The sequence below is a fragment of the Pyrus communis genome, chromosome 7, assembly GCF_041283825.1.
Source record: "Pyrus communis isolate YQ-2024b chromosome 7, ASM4128382v1, whole genome shotgun sequence".
In the NCBI taxonomy this organism is placed as follows: domain Eukaryota; kingdom Viridiplantae; phylum Streptophyta; class Magnoliopsida; order Rosales; family Rosaceae; genus Pyrus; species Pyrus communis.
In genome coordinates this window covers 28,278,286-28,298,071 of record NC_142571.1, presented here as the reverse complement: position 1 = coordinate 28,298,071, position 19,786 = coordinate 28,278,286, and the positions used below count along the sequence as shown (strand labels likewise).

Below are 19,786 nucleotides of genomic sequence, written 5' to 3'. Positions count from 1 at the left end.
ACATGCACATAATTTGCTTCATGCGAGAAGCACTAGTTATGTGCTTTTTGTAGGAAGAAACACTTCAAGTGCTTTTCTAAAATTCACATGTATTTTTTACTAAAGAGTGTTTCCAAAATCATTTTAGCAAAAACTGTTTTAAATCATTTTAAAGCAATTCCAAACGAGTCCACAATGTCATCTCATATCAAAGTGTAATTTGAACTCGAAGAATCCTTTAACTAGTGGACACAGTAACATTGTGGAATGAATCAAACCAATTAGCCAAAACAATACGCGGGTTTAAATTACATTAAAAAAACGCCTTGAAGAAAATAATAAAGAATTTTAACGAAAAATTCTTGGTACTGTTCACTTTAACGAAAAATCAAATTTTTACACTAAAAGATCAATCCTGGTACTATTCACTTTATCCTTTATTTTATCTTTATTATTAAAACTCAAAGTTTTCAAACATTTTTTTTTGTTAGTTTTCCAAAAATAAAATCAACCCGCAAGTGAGTAACAAATCGGCGAGGAATATGTCTCCCCAGAGTGCAGCTGGTGTGAAAGCACAATTGGCTTGCAAACAAACTACAGATTGAGACATGAGGGACCGTGACCGACCTTTGACCCTGACAGCATTCACATTAAACAAATATATTATTAAACGAGGTTTGTGTGAGTCATCCAGTCAAAACTCAGAATCCACACACCTGGCACACTCAAACAATACCACAAGCCAAACCCGCAACTTCCGAAAAAGGAAGGGAGGCATACATTAGTACGACAGCTGTCGTACTAACAGTCCCTGACTGTCTGCCTGGCCCGCGCCGCCCAACCCAGGATAGACCCAGCCTGTATCCGTGTGCGCGTTTTTTGTTTGCCAGGTTACCTTTTTCTGGTCACCTATATACACCAAATCATCCCCACGAAGGGTACAGAATCATCACAATCAATATCTCAGTCCTTTTTAATCACTATCCACTTTCCAACTCCAAAACTGCAAAGTACCAGATTATCCACACTTCCCAGTTTCCATATCTGCTTATACAGCTCGATTCGCTTGTAGTTCAGTCAGTTAAGAGCGTAAAAAGCAAACTTCACTACTCTCGTACCCAGAAATGGATGGTTGCTCTAATTACTACGTGGACCCACCGGGGGAATCGTCGTCGGCTTCGGAGACCAGCAGTGCTCGCCCAATGTTCATGACCTTGTCGGACGAGGAGCTACTGCTGGCCTCTACTTGCCCGAAGAAGCGGGCTGGACGGAAGAAGTTTAGAGAGACACGGCACCCGGTGTTTCGGGGTGTAAGGAGGAGGAACTCCGGCAAGTGGGTGTGCGAGGTGCGCGAGCCCAACAAAAAGACAAGGATTTGGCTGGGCACTTTTCCCACCGCAGAAATGGCCGCCCGCGCGCACGACGTGGCGGCCATTGCACTGAGGGGCAGGTCCGCCTGCCTTAATTTTGCTGACTCCGCGAGGAGGCTGCCTGTCCCGGCTTCTTCCAACGCCAAGGACATTCAGACGGCTGCCACAGAAGCGGCAGAGGCGTTTCGGCCGACTCAGGAGTCGGATGAGGTTTGTGGAGCTTCTGTGGCGGCTCCAACGGAGTCCACGTCCGCATCGGAGCAGCAACAAGTGTTCTATATGGACGAGGAGGCGGTTTTCGGGATGCCGGGACTGCTGGCAGACATGGCGGAAGGAATGCTATTGCCTCCACCCCATTACAGTGAGGATGATGACGTGGACATTTGTGCTGACGTGGCCTTATGGAGTTTTTCCGATTAATTTTAGTCTTAGTCTACACCATCTTAGTCTATACAATGTAAAAAAGTAGCTTCCGTGAGAAGCGTCAAATTTTGATTTCGTTTTTGCAGTGATATTTGCCTTGCAAAAGTGCTTTTGCTCCGCACAAAATTTTGTCTTGTACGGAAGCACTTATGTAAGATATAATGTACAAAAAAATAATTACTCAAAAATGTAGGAAAATCTCATTAAATTATCAATAACAAAGCAAATTTGCGAGTAATATAATACGAACAAATAGTTCTTGATCAACTTTCAAATTGGACAACATATGAGAAGCCAATTTTCATCCCTCAGCGATGAAAGGTGTCTAACTGCATGTTGCTACGAGGTCATTGAACAAAAATTGCAAGTCGTTACTGCTCGTTGCTCGATATCTGTGCTTCCATATGCTGGCTTGCTTCTTCAAGAGACAATTTTTCCTTCTCGAGTGATTCGAGCTTGTCCGCGTTAGCCTTCTGAATCTTCTCCGGGACCTTTTCTTTGTAACCGGCTACATTCATCGCCCTGGATAGCTTCTCCTGTTGCCTGTTAGTTAATAAAACAGTTGTCACCACTCGAAACGTGTAGGGGTTTTAAAATTTAATCTGAGCTTTCTGTCACCAAGTAATTTCAATCACAAGCTTACAATTTAATGTCTTCCATCTTCTTCCGGATCTTTTCAAGGTCGGCTTCTAATGAACGACTTCCTTGAAGCTTAAGATAAACAGAAAGGTTTTCATTTACAACACCCACCACACACCCAGTTGGAGCAGCATCGTTCTCGTTGATTACCTGCACGGATAAGAAATTTTCATATATTAACTGAATTTGCGTAAAACAAAACTGACGCTAAACAGTGTAATGGTCAGTCAAAACGAAGTTCCTTCTATAATTTTGTTGCTTCTGTTGAGGAAAAGAGTAAAATTCAATAGAAAATTGCTAGAGCAGATTTTTGGAATACATCACTTGACTTACGGTCAAAGATGACAAATTGGCCAGCGTTTCAATCTCCAGTTGACGGCTGCATATTATTTCCCTATCTAATGGTGTTCGACAAAGCACAGAAGCTGGCCGCCTGAAAGAAATAAACCCTAATTAGAGATATTCACAACATGGCAAATCAAAATTGGTCAGACTCACTCTAACAAGGTATACCTTTCACGACTTTCTTTTGCAAGTGAACGAAGAGATTTCACAACAGAATCTATAAGATTCATCTCGGACTCCGCCCTTTCATTTGTCCAGCACTGTAAAAATGACAAAGATAGGAAGTTACTATACATACTGTCTCCACAACATCATCAGAAAAGTACAGGGTCGTAAGGGTCATAATGAAAACCACCATTCCCATGAGTAATCCTTTACGGCCTATGAAGAACAATGATGCAAGTGTACTTTTTTGCATGATCATTTGCCTCTAGCTTTAGGCTGGACAGGATCATCCAATTTATGTTTGAAAAGAAAAAAATAACCAACCAACCTCTACAGTGGAAGGATATTCGCATATCATAATTGAGGCTGGCCTCTTGTGATCCTTTGGTGATGGAAGGCGCTGCCACAGTTCTTCTGTGACGAATGGCATAAATGGATGAAGCAACCGCAGACCATTGTCAAGACATAACCATAGTGTGGCTTGTGCAAAACCCCTTTCAGACTCGAACTTTGGATTGTTGCCCGAAAAGTAAGGCTTGATAGCTTCAATAAAGACATCGCACAATTGGTACTGCCACCAGGCATACACTGCAGTGGCTGCATACGAGAAGTCATACGCTTCCAGTGACAAAACAGCTTTGGAGATGACTTTGTTTAGTACTGAAAGTATCCACTGGCAACTAAATGGAAGCGCGTCTGGATTTACATCTGAGGGGGGAACATAATCATCCCCAAGCCTGCTCATAGCAAATCGTACTGCATTCCACAGTTTATTACACCATTGACGATAACCCACAACCCTTTGGATGTCTAGATTTATCTTATCAGACTGAAAAGACAAGGAAGGACAATCAGATATGTCACTATATCCATGGAAGAAAAACAGTTTTCAACCAAAAATATAAAGAACGAATCTTAAACCTGAGCAGTGTAAGAGACAAGGGCAAAACGGAGAGCATCTGCACCGCATTCCTCAATACCCTTAGGAAAGTCCTTTACTTGCCCTTCTTTGGCTACAGTCAATTCCTTGGGATCCAAATTTCCCTCTAAAAGCCTCTGATGGAGACCTTCAAGGGTAATACCATTTATTACCTCAAGAGGATCAATGACATTCCCCAAGGACTTGGACATTTTACGCCCATGTGCATCACGAATCATAGGGTGCAAATATACCTGCAAAGCAACCAGATTCCACCTGTCACTTCAGTAACCAAACTATAATCTAAAATCACCACCATCTTTGCATGCTCAGGACCACTTTTGCAAAAATTAAAGATGGTGAGCAAAGGCATGTGTCTCTGAAAAAAACCCGCTAGGCATCCAATCGAGCTAGTATACATATAAACACGTAAAATGGAACTCGAATTAACAATGTAGTATAATTTCACAAAAATTATTTTCCTTCAAGCTTTTACCAAGTAGAAAACACCCTGTGCCCTTAAGTACAGCATGCTATTGAATTTCATAGTCAGGCAACTGGAAAATAATAATTTAGGCAATATGCAACACACAGATAAAGCTATACATGCAAAATGTTAAAAAAGTTCCCCACCTTTGTAAAAGGTACGTTGCCACCCAAAGTAATTCCAAGCATTACCATACGAGCAACCCAGAAAAAGAGAATGTCATGCCCGGTTTCAAGAACTGAAGTAGGATAAAATGCCTTCAGATCTTCTGAATCATCCGGCCAGCCCAACACAGACAATGGGAAAAGACCAGAAGAAAACCACGTGTCAAGCACATCAGGATCCTGCATTAACTGAAATTTCCCCTCAAATGTTAGACTAGCCTGTGCTTTGGCCTCTTCTTCGTTTCTTGCAACCACCCATCGCTCATCTGATGCTCCAAAATTGTCTGGACTATCACCCTCATAAACAACATACCATGCAGGAACACGGTGACCCCACCAGAGTTGCCTTGAAATGCACCAATCACGAATGCTCTCAAGCCATCTGTAACAATTGAGACCAGAAGTAAGTACAACGTTTAACCTTTTTGTTTGGAGATTTCTTTATATAAATTGTCGAGACCCAAGGCTAACAACTAGATTTCATCCACTGAGTTGTTCAAAACTTTCTGGAAGTATGATCTTATTATCCTTACAATGCATACACAAGAAATTCCAAAAAGGTAAAGAAAGAAAAAAACCACCTCTTCCAATCAGCATTATACTGTTTCGGGATGATCTCAAGCTTCCTATTCTCATCATCTATGGCAGCATGAAGGGCTTCTTTTCCCATACCGCTGCATTTAACATACCACTGGGGCTTTATCATGGGCTCCACAACATCTTGACTTCTAGAGCAAATTCCAAGGCGCATCTCATTGGCCTTGGCATCTTTAAAGAGGCCCTAAATGCAAGGAGAATAAGGTCACTGAAATACCCATAAAATTGTGAGCACATGGATTCAAACAGACAGTCCCCTCCAACAACTAGGAAGGTTGATGCACATGCAATACAAAACTGGTGATGCTGACAAGTGATGTTATTACAAGTAGGGTATATTAAATTGCGTGAAGTGTCTGGAATTATGAGAATGCAATATGTTGATCTATTGGGTAAGCATTTAATAATCGATAGAAATAAGACAAACTATGTTGATAATCGGAGTGAATTTTTTTAATCAACATCTATGCATATGCTACACTTATAGTCCTGTAAAGTGTAAACAGATACCTTCTTCTTTAGTGCTTCAGTCACTGCCTCTCGGGCTTTGAAACGTGGCATCCCTGCAAATTCTCCACCATCCTGGTTTATTTTTCCATCATCAGTAAAGATGTTGATAAATTCAAGATTATGACGCCTTCCAACATCAAAGTCATTAGGATCATGGGCCGGTGTAATCTGCAGGAGGCAAAAGAGAAAGATCAACAAATCTTTATAACCTGAAACATAAACCAGAAAAGAAATTCAACGTAATATTTCACAACTTATATGTTAGATTTACCTTCACAGCACCAGTCCCAAATTCTGGATCAACGAGAATTGCATCACATATTATACGAATCCTTCTTCCATTAAAAGGATGAACGGCATGCTTCCCATGAAGATGCTGATACCTTTCATCATTAGGATGTACAGCAATAGCAGTATCACCAAGCATTGTTTCCACTCTAGTAGTGGCCACAACAATCTCACCTAAACCTTCTTCCAAAGGGTAAGCAAATGAAGTCAAAACTCCAAATTCTACAGGGTTCTCATACCCAGGAACCTTTAGTAGCGTCCTTTCTTTTACATCAATATAGTCCACCTACATAGACCAAAAATTTCATAAATAATTAAATACTGAAAATATTTGAGAAAGTATGCCACTAAAAGGAGAAGGCTGACCTCAATTTCAGATATTGCTGTCCGCAAGACACAATCCCAATTAACTAGGCGATTATCCCTGCAAAACAAAAGCCAAAATGTGTCCTAACCAAAATGAATAAAAGGACATTAACAAGAGGATGATTATAAATGTGGTTGATTGGAGAAGTCCTTTGGTTGTTAGTACTATCACCCAATCCTTATCCCAACTGATTAACTCAATTAAAAAATATAAATACATATAATATCAAACAAAAACCATAGCAAGCATCCACCAAAACATCATGTTAAACCAAGAACAACACAGCTCCTATGCCGAGCATACCTGTAGATAAGCCCTTGCTTATGAAGCCTTACAAAAGCCTCTGTCACAGCCCTTGATCTTTTCTCATCCATTGTAAAGCACTACAATTAAGAAGAAAACAAAGGAAAAATCAACGAAATAAGTAACATATATACATGTGTGTGTATGTGAGAGAGAGAGAGAGAGAGAGAACAAGCAGTTTAACAAGACAACTAATACATTGCTCCAAAAGAACTCCAGGACTCAACTGATTACCTCACGGGACCAGTCCAAAGAAGCACCCAAACGACGTAGCTGCTGTAAAATGGTGCCCCCATACTTATTTTTCCAATTCCAAACCTTTCACAATCAAAGATAACCAACCAACATTATTAAAAAGTATGGATAGATCAATTGACTTTAAAACATCATATGTATGGATCAAATACAAACTAGTAATAGTTCAAACTCACTTCAGCCACAAATTTCTCGCGACCAATATCATGCCTGGTTAATTGGCTTTCACGCATTAGCTTCTTTTCTACAACCACCTATAAACGACACATGATGTTATAGCCAGCAAACAAATAACATATGACATATACAGAATCCAGGTTCAAATTCATATACATGCATATGGTCAAGATGATAAGGTTAATAAATTCATGGAACATGAGCTATTAGCAATGCACCCATTGAAAAGGACATATCATGTGTTGTTGACTCAAGTCCAGTGTTTTGAAAGGCATTTCAAAACGCGCCTAAATTCGAGGCAATGCATACGAACCTGAGCACTAACTGGTCCTTCTCCCACACCCAAAAGAAGGCCAAATAAAAGGTACACAGCAGATTGATCTCCACCAACGACTTTTGCTCATATTGGTAATCGTAATACACAAAAACTAAACTATAGTAAATATTCAGTACTTGTTAAAAGAAACACAACCTGTGTTGCTATGCCAGCATGGTCCATTCCAGGCACCCACAAGGTATTGTAACCAGACATTCTCCGCCAACGAATTATAGTGTCCTGCATATAACAAAATTACATCAAATTAGTTTTTTATTTTAGAAAACACACTTAGAAAATCACCAAAGAACAGCACAAACACCTCAACAGCAGCAGTAAGAGCATGGCCAATATGAAGGGCACCAGTCACATTGGGAGGTGGCAAAACCTATAATACATTACAAATTAATTTTGTTTTGTTTATTGGTACCCAAATCAATGCACACCCAAGAAAAAGTTTGATGCATATGACACTCACAATGACGAAAGGAGGTTTGGAGCTCTTGGCATCTGCCACAAAGAACCCTGTCTTCTCCCACCATTCATACCACCTAAATCGTCAAGCATAGATAATATAAATAACTAAGACGCAAAATTGTTGGAAGAAGTGGTCAAAAAAAAAAAAAAAAAAAATAGCAACCATGACACTCACGATTTCTCTACAACACTTGGACTATACTCTTTCGCCATTAGATTCGACATCCGTTTCTTCTGGCCAAATGGAGTCTCTGGATCAATAAAGTCCTCTTCATTCTCCTCCTCCTGGTTGGAACGCTTTACATGCTTCTTTTCACTCTTTTTCGAAGAACTCGACGCTTGTTGCGCCTAAAACCAAATTGATTCTTTTACCAGTCATCTCAGGCATTAACATTATCATAGGATGATTCAACACACAGCACAACACAATGTGTGGACGAAACCGAAAATTGAATCCAAAACTTAACACCAAAATGCAATTCACCATCATTACCTGAAGCTTAGCAGCTTTCTCTAAAGCTTTCTGCTTTTTCAATTCCTTCTCTCTTGCCTGACCAAATATCAAAAACCCAAATTACTCTCTTTCGAAAATCCAGTAATTCACAAAGTATCCATCTGGGCCTGCAATTACAACATCAAAAGAAGCAATATTCCATAAAATTACCTTTTCTTCCTTCTTCTTCTTCTTCTCCGGGTCTTCAATCCCTTTTCCGTTATCCATCTGCATCGAAACGACACAGTTAAACCAATCCCAAAAGCTAAAAACGGATGAAATTACAAAGATCAAATCTTTGGTTAGGTGGATGAGCTCACATACCGGCGCGTTACCGGCGGGGGGAGAAGACTGAAGAGGCGTCTGAAAGTGGAAGCGGCGGAGAAGAGACGGCGCCGCTGCTGCAAATTTGATCTGGTTGCTGATGAAGTGGTAGAATATGTGGGGTTGCGTTCCAAAAACCCTAAGGTGGGCCCGAATCATATGCGTATTGTTGGTCTTTGATGCCAAAAATTATCTGTCAAACAATTGCTGCCCAAGCACCGCATATCAAAAATGCTATGCATCACCCTTTCTTTTTTTTTTTTTTTTTTTTTTTTTTACGTTAATAAAATTATATTTTTGGGGACTGCAGTTAAAGATAATTAGACTTTTGTCACACCCGTTAATTTTATTTATTTATTAACATATGTTTGTCACTTACGTTTAGTAGTATTCTTCTTTATTTATAAATGAGATGAAAAAAATGCAATTTTAAAATTATAAAAGCTTTTGTTGTAAGCCTATTCTACTAAACTGTATTTAGGACAGAGAGGGAGAAAGGCCTGGGGCAACAAAGAGAGGAGAGAGATGTAATTATGAGATGTTTGTTGTATCACAACATTGTGTTTTATTTATGGTAGTAGAGAAAGTTAAAATCCTTACCCTAATAGAATTACAACTCCAACAGGATATTAACTACTCGAGGGAATATACAAGATACTTCTAAATATACTAAGATTTACACAATCACGTTCTTAATCCAATAAAACTACAACTTCATTATTTTTGTCTTTTCTTTTTATATACTAGCGCATGCCTACGCATTTTGTGTGTGTAAATATTTTTATTTTTGTTTTTAAAACAATGAGGAAGGAAAAGAGAGAACGTGTGAGTGGAAGTCGGAAGAGATATTTTGTTTTTAACTTTTTTTAACTTTTTAATATTAAATATATGCTAAAATCAGCAAAACCAAATGCGTTGTTGACCACGGTTGGCAGAAAATTTTGACGTCTATCAAAAAAAAAAAAACAAAATTGACATGTTAATAATAAAAACACTCCTAGCAAAAACATTTATCAGCAAAAGCTTTCTACTGTTTTTCGATTGGTACCTTTACCTTTCTCCATAAACTCTGCTAGCCCTAATTAAACATCACCATACAACATGCTAAAATGGCATTCCACAAAGATTTACAGCACAATAAAGTAGCTTGAGAATTCAATTCTTACATCTAGAAACTGAGATTTCCCAGGAAAAAAACACCAACACAATGACCTGAAAATCCGGATCCATCGGAAGAAGTAGCCCACCGTACACGGCGGAAACAATTGGGCCGATACCAATGGGAAATGCAAAAACAAAGGGAACCACATCACGGTATGCATTTCGGAGGAACGCATACACATGAGAAAAAAAAGAAAACATTATATGATTAACAGGGCTGAGCATGTCATGTACTTTGAGTCTTTGATCCAACCCACCATTTAATCACTTCATATGCTTTTCGATTCAGATCTACTATTTTGCTTTCTTAAGGTGAGCTGATGTAACAAACTCGGCATCATCCCTCACAAAACTCCACCAGAGGTATGTAACAGGTATGTTGATTGCGTTCCAGAGTGCGTGCGCGTCTATAAAGCCTCGGTAAGGTGGGAAGTCGTATATCTCGAAGAACAGGGCAAGGGCTCCTCCTGCCACTACCACCCACAACTGCACTCGTGATGGATGGTGACTAATACCAGCCCAAACTGCCCATGTAAGAAGCTGAACAATACCCATGGCCATGCACACCTTCACATTCAAACCTGCAAAACTTGTATAAGCTCATTGACACGGCAAACAAAAGGTTTGGCTCGAATTTGCAACAGAAAGATATGGTTTATCATTCAATGATATCGGGGGCATTTTGGAAAATGTCTTACCGTAATCAAGTTTATAGAAGTTCAGGTACAGTATGTGTGTGGTCACGAAAGCAATCAGCGGAGCAGAAACCATGACCCTTGCAGCCTCATCTCTCACATCAAAAGCTCGAAATAGGGTCAGAATGAGTGAAAATCCAAGGAGTGCTACAGAAGAAGAATAATCCAGCTTCTCTGTCAACTCTACGTCTCTACATTGGATAAGGAAAGAAGCAGTTAACAACTGTCTGAAAACAATTAACATAAGATTTTAGATGAACATATCAAAATTGTGTTCTTCCTTCACACGAGGCACAACCAACGCACAAAAGTTTTGTATTCGTTACAAGGTCAGAACCACAAGCTATAGCACAATCTTACTGTTGAAAAATTGGCAGAGAATTCTAGACGATGGAATACCCTAATTCTTGTCCTGCTGTTATAAATTGCGACAATTAATTTGTATAAATCCATAGGTTGCGAGGTCTAAGGAGTGCAAAGTACTAAAATATTATCTTTCACCTAAAGTTGACATTTTGGAGCAGATAACTGTTGTATATATAAATCACTTATGGTGTCGAGGAATTCAAAACCACTTACCGGCTGTGAAATACCCCACTCCAAAACCAGGCATTCATTGATAAGATCCCATAGATGTGCCACATACCAGTATACTCGTAGTACGTCTTCTTATTTGGATTCAAAGGCAACTTGTAGTATACAAGGATGAAAAATGATATCCAACCATGAAATTGAATGGCAAGATTGATAGCACAGAGAGCAACAGCAACGGGTTCCTAAACAAGTTCATTAAAATGGTTAGGCCATATCAGCAAGTAAAATTAGCTTAATCAGATTAATAATCAACCGACGCTCTCTACAAAATATCAGTGAAAGACCTGGATGCCATAAACACGTCGCAATGGCCATTTCCCATGGTATTTGACAGCCTTATCGCCGAGTTTCTCTCTCTCTTCCTCCCTAGCAAGCATGCAGTGGTACCTGCAGTCACTGCGACAGTCCCATTGCTTCCAGCGCAAATAGAGGGGCTCTTGCATGTACCACGGACCATCAATAGGTTTCCCATCTGAAGAAAATTTACAGTGTTGAAAGCATGTGTCCCCTACACACCCAGATTTTTCGCACTCCGCCACACAAGACCTGGAAAACCCATAAAACCGTAATGATTATCATTCCATAACCGTCAGAGCGAGCCCAAAACAGATAAATACACGAAACATGACGGAATGAAATTCCGTGAATGTAAATTTTGCACTTGTGAAATGAAATCACATCAAATAATATACTCATTCGGGTAAAGCTCCTTAATCTAATTTATGAATTATGACACAGCATAACCATTGTTATAGCAATTAAATGCAAGTTATGTATAAAATATTTTTATTTTATTTTTTCCTAGCATTAAATGATTGTAGAATTTTCTTAAGTTTAATAATATAAATCCTTCATGTTCTAAAAGACGCTAGGCGCTAGTGAGACGCGGAGAAGGGCCTAGCGCCTATACGTAGCAGAGATTTTAACAACAGTGCCATCAGTTAACAAAAGCATCACACTAATCGTTGATTCGGTGTGCCAATTCCATTTCCGAGTTTTCGACCCCGGAAACACGAAAACTTGATCAAATTTCTCTGTAATTTGGTTACCCAAACAACTAAACCTAGCTCATCAGTCAAACAGTTAGAGCATTCAATTGAATTAAAATACTCCAAATAAACAACTCTATGAGCTCGACTAATATAAATAAATCAAATCAAATACTGATACTGATACGAACACAGAAAAACTGAAACAAAATGAAAGCGAAAATCCAAGTATTTCCAAAAATTAAACGAAAGATTACAGAAAGGAAGGGCATACTTGTAAATCGGATCAGCATCGCCATCACTGGCGCGAAGAGCCGGAAGCAGAGAGGAGAGCAAAACGAGGAGGAGAATGCAACGAAGCTGCGCCATCGGATTCTCGGAAGCAGAAAGTCAAAAGCGTAAGAATCTTCTGGAGGTTTCTAGAGCTGGCGAGGAATGTTCGTGCGGAGATGCGACTAGTTGCGTCGCATGGAACCGCGCGGTTAGAGAAAGAGGAGAGAGAGGGCGGAGGAGGAGGAGGAGGAGGAGCTGAGTGAAGGAGCGAGAAGGGACGAGTTGATGTGAGAGAGAGAGAGAGGGGGAGGAGGAGGAGCTGAGTGCAGGAGCGAGAAGGGACGAGTTGAGGTGATTTGGTTGGGATTGCGTGAGTTGGGTGGTGAATCGAGGCGATGGGGCGGAGACCAGAATCTCGTGAGGGTCTCAACTCTAGATGATTCTCGATGAGACACGTGGCCGGGTACTGGAAGTGCTGAAGCTGTACTCTCTCTCTCTCTCTCTCTCTGTGCCCCCGCCCCCCCCCACCCCCCCCTTCTCCCTCTCAATTTATTTTATTTCCTTTTTCTAGTCCCTGTTTTGCCCGTGACGCAGTGAAACATTGAGGATATTAATGGTAAAAAAATTAAACTTCGGTCAACTCAAGAGGTAGAATAAATCAATTTATATTGTGCACATAATTTCTTCGACGTAAAATTAATCAATTTATATTGCGTGTATAATTTTGATGAAGTTTTTTTGTTAAAAGGATTTCTAACATGAATTTGTTCTATTTTCGTGATTGATAAATTGAAAATAGGCTAAATCAAACAAACTGAACGATCTAAATATTTTAAATTAGACTAATTTGAGTGGTTTGGTTTTATTGCAAAACAAAAAAGTGTAAAATTGATTCGAACGTTACCAAAGCGTAGTTAGTTTGGTTTCATTTTGTTTGGCATATATGAAATTTGCCTCAACCTTAATATCAAGTTCAAATATGATTAAATTGGTAATTGCTGTTATTTTGATGGACTATTTTATTTTTGTAAAAACAATATCAATGTAAGGAAAACAAGTTAGACCTCGATTGTAGAGATAAATATCAAGTTCGAATATGATTAAATTGGTAATTTCTTATTTTGTTGGACAATTTTACTCTTGTAGAAATAATATCAATGTTGAGCAAATCGAGCTTCCGACCTTGACTGTAAAGATAAATGCTTTACCCTCAAATATTAAAAAAAAATGAAAAATCATTTTTGGAGAAATAAAAAATGGTTACGGAGAGAGAGAGAGATATACTTTCGGAGTTTGGCGCGTGGTGGCGAATATATCGTGTTCTAATCCCTATTTCCACTGCCAAGCAATCCACTCTCGAGAGCGGCAACAGAGCAACCGCCATGACCTCTCTCGTACTCTCTCTCCCTCTCACTCCCACCCCGACGCGCGCTCGCACAGTCGCCTCCAAACTCGCCCTCTCCTCTCTCCGCCAATCGCATCCCTTCCCGCGGTTTCCACTCCGCCTCCGAAAACCCATAAAGACCACCGCCGCCTCATTCGCCTACGTGTCCGGACCCGCCTCCGACGCGATTGTCAGCGAGCCCGACCCGAAACTTGACGAGTCCGACGCCAATGTCCAGCCCCCGAGCGTGATTGGCTGGGGCCTCTTATGGAGCCTCCTGCTCAAGCACAAGCTGCGGCTCGCCGTCTCCGCCTTCGCCCTCATCGGCTGCAGTGCCTGCACTCTCTCAATGCCCATATTTTCGGGTACCAATTTTTTGTTTCGCTTCAAAGTTTCCATTTTTTGCCTGTTTGGTTGCCGAGAAAATTGAATGGACAGAAAGGAAAATAAAATCCCTAAAACCAATGTAGCTGACTTGCTGTTTTTTTAGGGCGGTTTTTTGAAGTGCTGATTGGGAAGAGGCCGGAGCCTTTGTGGAAGCTGCTGAGTAAAGTCGGTGTCTTGTATGCATTGGAGCCAATTTTAACGGTCATCTTTGTTATTAATTTGAATACTATTTGGGAAAAAGTTATGTCCACGCTCAGAGCTCAGATTTTTGGAAGGGTTTTGATTCAGAAGGTAAAACTCCAGTCATTTCATTTTCGATCGTATCGATTAATACAAACCTGAATTCTCTTAATTTGTGATCCTGTTTTTCTTTTGTTCATTGTTGCAGGTCGAATTTTTTGACCGTTACAAGGTATGATTGTGATAGTTTTTTTAACAAAGAGTTTTTTTATTTTTTTTGTACTTTCTGATTGAGTTGGATTTGCTCCACATAGGTTGGTGAACTGACGGGATTGTTGACATCTGATTTGGGTTCTATTAAAAGTGTGGTGAGCGACAACATATCGAGGGACCGAGGATTCAGGGCACTTACTGAGGCAAGCAACTCTACCACCAAGTACAAGTGAGCTTTATGTTGCCTCCATTTAAGCATGTAATACCTGGTTTTGAAATTCACTCAGTTTCACCACTAGAGCACCAAATGGTATCCTGATTTTTGGATGCTTTTATACTGACATTAAGTTATTTTTTGCGAATGTCGTTATTATAATTGTATGAATCAAATTGTTGCAGGAGAAATCTGGGTTAATTTTCGACTCATGTTCATGTGGGTCTAATATATGTTTTGTTTTCTTTGTTTTTATAGGTTATCGGGACAGTATGCATACTGTTTACTTTGGCTCCCCAACTTGCCCCAATCTTGGCGGTGCTGATGCTCACTGTGTCTATTTTAGTTGGTATTTATCTTATCTTCAAGACTCTTTTAAATTGATATTGCATGGTTTTGTCACATAAAACTGCGGTTTTCTTTATGTGATTTAATTATAGAAATCCTCAGAGCTTAATAATGATTTGCATGCTTATATTTATTAATCTGTTAGTATGCTGAAATGTTCACAGATTAGAATTGACAAGCACCTCAGTCATTTTTTAAATTAGTTTGAACGTGGGGTGCAGATGGTACGAGAATAGAACTAGGATTATTTTATTTTGTAATGGATTAGGAATATTTTATACATCATATCAACTCTTAATTGGTGATGTTTCACCAATAATATTTGTGTATGTTAGTATCTGAATTGCCGATTGCATAATATTAGGTTCTTCACATCCTACGATCTGTACTTAATTATCCTTTTAATGGTTGTCTATTGTCTAATGTTTAACAGTAGCCTTTAGGTTGGAAATTTTGGTATTTTGTTGCTTGAAACATATTATTTTCTCTGATTTGGCTCTTATCAATCTTTTCAAAGCTGTATACAAGAGATCAACTGTGCCCGTTTTCGTGGCTCATGGATTGGCGCAAGCATCTATATCTGATTGTGTGTCAGAAACATTTTCTGCCATACGCACTGTAAGTTTTCTGAAGTCCTTTGCTATATTATTTGCACACCATTAGGATTTTAGAATCATAATCCCTATCAACCTTTTGTCATTCAGAAATCAGAATTGAGTGAGAGTTAAGATTGTTTGTGCTCTTTATCATCGATATGGTAACCACATGCTATTGCAGGTAAGATCCTTTGGTGGGGAAAAGCGCCAAATGATAACATTTGGTAGACAGGTAAGCTAATGCAGTCTAGTAAATACAAAAACAGGAAATTCCTTCCCTTTCACTAAACAAATTTCTCATGAGTTTGGCAGGTGCTAGCTTACCAGAGCAGTGGGATAAAGCTTGGGACTTTTAAATCTGTTAATGAATCTTTGACTCGAGTTGTTGTTTACATATCTCTAATGGCCTTATATTGTCTTGGAGGAAGCAAAGTGAAGGCGGTAAGCTCTTGTGACCATTGTAATGTTTACTTCAGATTCAGTCCCTCATCTCCCACCATCCATTCATGTGTTCAGTCTAGCTCGTCTTGTCAGCTAACCAAATTGTGCAGAATAATTCAGGCCTTCATGATTGTCAATCACTCTCTCTCTCCCTCACCCGCCCCCAAGAAAACTTGACCAGAAATTGTATTATAGAAATTCATCATATGTTTTTCTAAACTTTTCCTGTTTGCAGGGTGAACTCGCTGTTGGAACTGTGGCTTCTTTCATTGGTTATACTTTCACATTAACATTTGCTGTGAGTTCAGTTTCTATTGTTTTAAACTTTTTATACCTGTTTGCTATTTCCATCTCTATGCTATTGGTAAGTGTCTGATGTAACCTACCTTTCAGGTTCAAGGTCTGGTTAACACCTTTGGAGACCTTCGTGGAACTTTTGCTGCTGTGGAGAGGATTAACTCTGTTTTATCTGGGGTAGAAATTGATGAGGCCCTCGCTTATGGTTTAGAAAGGGAAATGCAACAAAAGAAATTACTTGATGAAAATTACAGATTGTTCCTCATAGATGGTCTGAGCGAGACAAATCAGTCAGTAAATACACATTACATGTCAGCTCTGAAATCGGGTAGTAACATTAGTCACTTAGCTTGGTCTGGCAATGTTTGTCTTGAAGGTATCTAGGATACATTTTCATTGAAGTGCAGTGATTAGCACATTTGCTTTCTGTTTGCCCCCATTGTGGTTTTAGTTAATATTACATTACATATAATAGGCCAATGTCTAGTTGTTAAGATGATACAAAGTTTCCCGTAACGCGCATTATCTGGGTATAATTTACATATTGTGGAATATAGTGTTTACTGTTGAATTTCTACTGCTGAAGTCCTACAGTGAATGCACATATACCATGTTCCAATGTGCCTATGAGTAACCTGATTTTGTTATGCAGATGTGCATTTCTCTTATCCTTTGAGACCTGATGTAGAAATTCTAAATGGTCTAAATCTAACGCTAAAGTGTGGAACTGTAACTGCTCTAGTCGGCTCAAGCGGTGCAGGAAAAAGTACTATTGTACAGCTACTGGCACGTTTCTATGAGGTCTTATTTTTCTTCTCTTTATATGTTTGAGGCATCAATTTCATTTTACTAGTCTTCAGTTGGTGAAAACTATGAATAAGTTCAATGTCTGATTTCTGCAGCCAAATAGAGGCCGTATAACGGTTGCAGGAGAGGATGTTCGAACATTTGACAAGAGTGAATGGGCACGGATTGTTTCTATAGTCAGTCAGGTAACGTACCTAATCCCCACATCTGACATAACAATTTTACACACTTCCTAATTTTCACATAATATTAACCTTGGTTTTGCTCATATACTTTGAACATTTTTTTTTACATTTCTCCATTTTAAAATGATACAGGAACCTGTACTCTTTTCGGTATCTGTTGGAGAAAATATTGCATATGGGCTTCCGGATGATCACGTGTCAAAGGATGACGTGATAAAAGCCGCAAAAGCTGCAAATGCTCACGAGTTCATAATTTCACTTCCACAGGTTGGTAGTCCTTGAAATATGTTGTGTTTACTCTGTGATTTCGTGTGTTCTTTACTGAATGCTTATTTTGATTTTGAAAGGGTTACGATACACTGGTTGGTGAACGTGGAGGTCTACTTAGTGGTGGCCAGAGACAGGTATGAAAATCAGTTGAGAGAGAGAGGGAGGGAGGAAATTGGAGAGAGGCAGTGGTACTTATGCTTTTTCCATTTTTCTTTTCACCTGCAGAGAGTCGCTATTGCGAGAGCTCTGCTTAAGAATGCCCCAATCCTAATACTTGACGAGGTAAAACTGCCAGTTTGCTTTAATCACGTCTATACTCTAGTTCCAGTGAACAAATTTAGTTCCAGTCCTGATCGTCATTACAAATGAATCTGGAAATATCAGTTTCATGACTTTCATTCCCCATTACCATTTTCCAAGCCCCATCCCAGGTTAGGTTTTCATGTATTGTTCTTTGCTGCAGGCCACCAGTGCGTTGGATGCAGCGAGTGAGCGCCTAGTCCAGGATGCACTGGACCATCTGATGAAGCGGAGGACAACGTTGGTGATTGCTCACCGATTAAGCACAGTTCAGAATGCGCATCAAATTGCATTGTGTTCTGATGGGAGGATAGCTGAACTAGGAACCCACTCTGAATTATTGGCCAAGAAAGGTCAATACGCTTCACTGGTTGGCACTCAGAGGCTGGCATTTGAATGATTTTGAAACATCTCCGATTGTTGAAAACAAGTAAACAACGGAGCACACAAGTGAGTTGTATAACCATATGGCATATAAAGTGATGGATGTAGTTACAGAACGAGAACGATAGCACAGAAAAAAATTTGTAACTTTTATGGTAGATGATACCTATAATTTCTGAGAGAAGGAAATTATAGCATTCAGGTCGGCGAGGCCTTCCGTGGGAAGGCTAAGGAAGGATTGATCAGAAAGTTATCAATAGGATCAACGGTTGCCACACCAACCAGTCTGCATTTCCTTATTTGTCCAACCTCTCCCCTCTTCCGCTTCTCGTTGTTCCTTTCGATTCCTCGGATGTCAATACCGTCTTCCCCAGCAGCGGAGGAGCCTTGTAGATGCTCCCAACCGAAAACCAAAACTCCGCTTTGAATTCAAGATCAACCTGCATAAAAAAGTACCAACCAGAGTGGTTATGAAATGTATACTAACCAGTTAGAAAGATAACGTGGCGCGGAAATTGGTTTTTATCAAAGCATATTTTACCTGGCCGGATTCCGGATTGAGGCTCCCACTGAAGAGCTCCGGGGCAATGTAAATCTTCAGAAACGGCGGCAATGGGAACCGCAAGGACTTTGTTGTTGCGCTCGCTAATGGTGGGAACCGCAATGTAAGCCTTCCGATGTCAAACAACACCAAGACATCTCCTAACGAGTCGCTTTCCGTCATCTCTGCAGCAGACTCAGTTCCTGCACCACCTTCAGCATTGTATTCTAGGTCCGGATATCTGGCCATGCCAAGCTTGCAGGCACTCAAAGTCTTGAAGTTTACAGCACAAAGCTTTGATTTTCGAATCTTCGGTTTGAGTGTAGGAAGGGGAAGAGAAGGAGATGATGGTTTTTGTTCTGGGATTCTGATTTTGAGTTGGGAATTTCCAGAGAGTTGGAGGGTTGGAGGGGTTTATCCTGCAGCACCCCATTTTTGGCGGGCACTTTTCTTTTTGTGATTTGTGAAGATTAGGTGAACTACATATATGAGTTAGGTCAATCGGTAGCATAATACAAATTTTTTTTTTTTTTTTTTTTTTTTTGCGCGCTCGATAGTCAGATTAGATGAACTGTTCGACCAAATTGCATAGGCATGGAACTCTTTGCATTGAGGTTTGTAGTTTGTACCTACGCGTTGAGAGTAACTTATGTAGCACAAGCATACAAGGAAAAATGGCACCCTAACAGAAAGGGACCCATCTTTATGATTAAGATGGACAGCCCACCTGATCCGACTATCAGATACAAAAATTTCTTCTCTCGAATTAGAGTCCAAACCCCCTCCCGTAAAAAATTAAAAAATTGGGAACAAGTGAGGTCATGGCTGATTCGTTTTTGTTTGTATGAGAGGTCAAAAGCAAGACTGTTTGGTACTTATTTTAATAGTTTGTGGTGATAATATTAATTATCTTTTCTTTAGGGCAAGCC

At 39.8% G+C, this 19,786-nt stretch overlaps 4 protein-coding genes and 1 pseudogene across 5 annotated transcripts; 2 read left to right on the top strand and 3 right to left on the bottom strand.

Annotated features, from left to right (window-relative positions):
* The first annotated feature begins 969 nt into the window (after window positions 1-969).
* Window positions 970-2,015, top strand: LOC137735682 (dehydration-responsive element-binding protein 1D-like). Its single transcript, XM_068475129.2, has one exon. It carries the CDS (start codon window positions 1,104-1,106, stop codon window positions 1,767-1,769), a length of 666 nt encoding a protein of 221 aa, XP_068331230.2. The 5' UTR covers window positions 970-1,103; the 3' UTR covers window positions 1,770-2,015.
* Window positions 1,963-8,817, bottom strand: LOC137735681 (valine--tRNA ligase, mitochondrial 1). Its single transcript, XM_068475128.2, has 21 exons — window positions 8,599-8,817; window positions 8,446-8,502; window positions 8,275-8,331; window positions 7,957-8,129; window positions 7,783-7,855; window positions 7,627-7,692; window positions 7,461-7,544; window positions 6,988-7,065; window positions 6,791-6,874; window positions 6,557-6,636; window positions 6,253-6,310; window positions 5,870-6,172; window positions 5,599-5,766; window positions 5,073-5,272; window positions 4,474-4,873; window positions 3,843-4,094; window positions 3,250-3,750; window positions 2,925-3,016; window positions 2,745-2,844; window positions 2,416-2,561; window positions 1,963-2,315 (listed from the first exon to the last, which is right to left on the bottom strand). Exons 1-21 carry the CDS (start codon window positions 8,755-8,757, stop codon window positions 2,144-2,146), a joined length of 3,303 nt encoding a protein of 1,100 aa, XP_068331229.2. The 5' UTR covers window positions 8,758-8,817; the 3' UTR covers window positions 1,963-2,143.
* An 876-nt stretch (window positions 8,818-9,693) lies between these two features.
* LOC137733392 (uncharacterized) lies at window positions 9,694-12,895 on the bottom strand. Its single transcript, XM_068472545.2, has 5 exons — window positions 12,312-12,895; window positions 11,333-11,594; window positions 11,034-11,230; window positions 10,458-10,645; window positions 9,694-10,340 (listed from the first exon to the last, which is right to left on the bottom strand). Exons 1-5 carry the CDS (start codon window positions 12,404-12,406, stop codon window positions 10,054-10,056), a joined length of 1,029 nt encoding a protein of 342 aa, XP_068328646.1. The 5' UTR covers window positions 12,407-12,895; the 3' UTR covers window positions 9,694-10,053.
* Window positions 12,896-13,587: 692 nt separating this feature from the next.
* ABCB28 (non-intrinsic ABC protein 8) lies at window positions 13,588-18,474 on the top strand. Its single transcript, XM_068473213.2, has 16 exons — window positions 13,588-14,059; window positions 14,185-14,372; window positions 14,470-14,493; window positions 14,576-14,677; window positions 14,947-15,037; window positions 15,554-15,654; window positions 15,814-15,864; window positions 15,945-16,073; window positions 16,309-16,371; window positions 16,467-16,746; window positions 17,023-17,171; window positions 17,273-17,362; window positions 17,495-17,629; window positions 17,710-17,766; window positions 17,858-17,914; window positions 18,096-18,474. Exons 1-16 carry the CDS (start codon window positions 13,693-13,695, stop codon window positions 18,330-18,332), a joined length of 2,121 nt encoding a protein of 706 aa, XP_068329314.2. The 5' UTR covers window positions 13,588-13,692; the 3' UTR covers window positions 18,333-18,474.
* An 8-nt stretch (window positions 18,475-18,482) lies between these two features.
* LOC137734521 (uncharacterized) lies at window positions 18,483-19,333 on the bottom strand (annotated as a pseudogene). The gene is made up of 2 exons (XR_015964210.1): window positions 18,858-19,333; window positions 18,483-18,756 (listed from the first exon to the last, which is right to left on the bottom strand). The product of XR_015964210.1 is annotated as an uncharacterized LOC137734521 (transcript).
* Window positions 19,334-19,786: the final 453 nt, after the last annotated feature.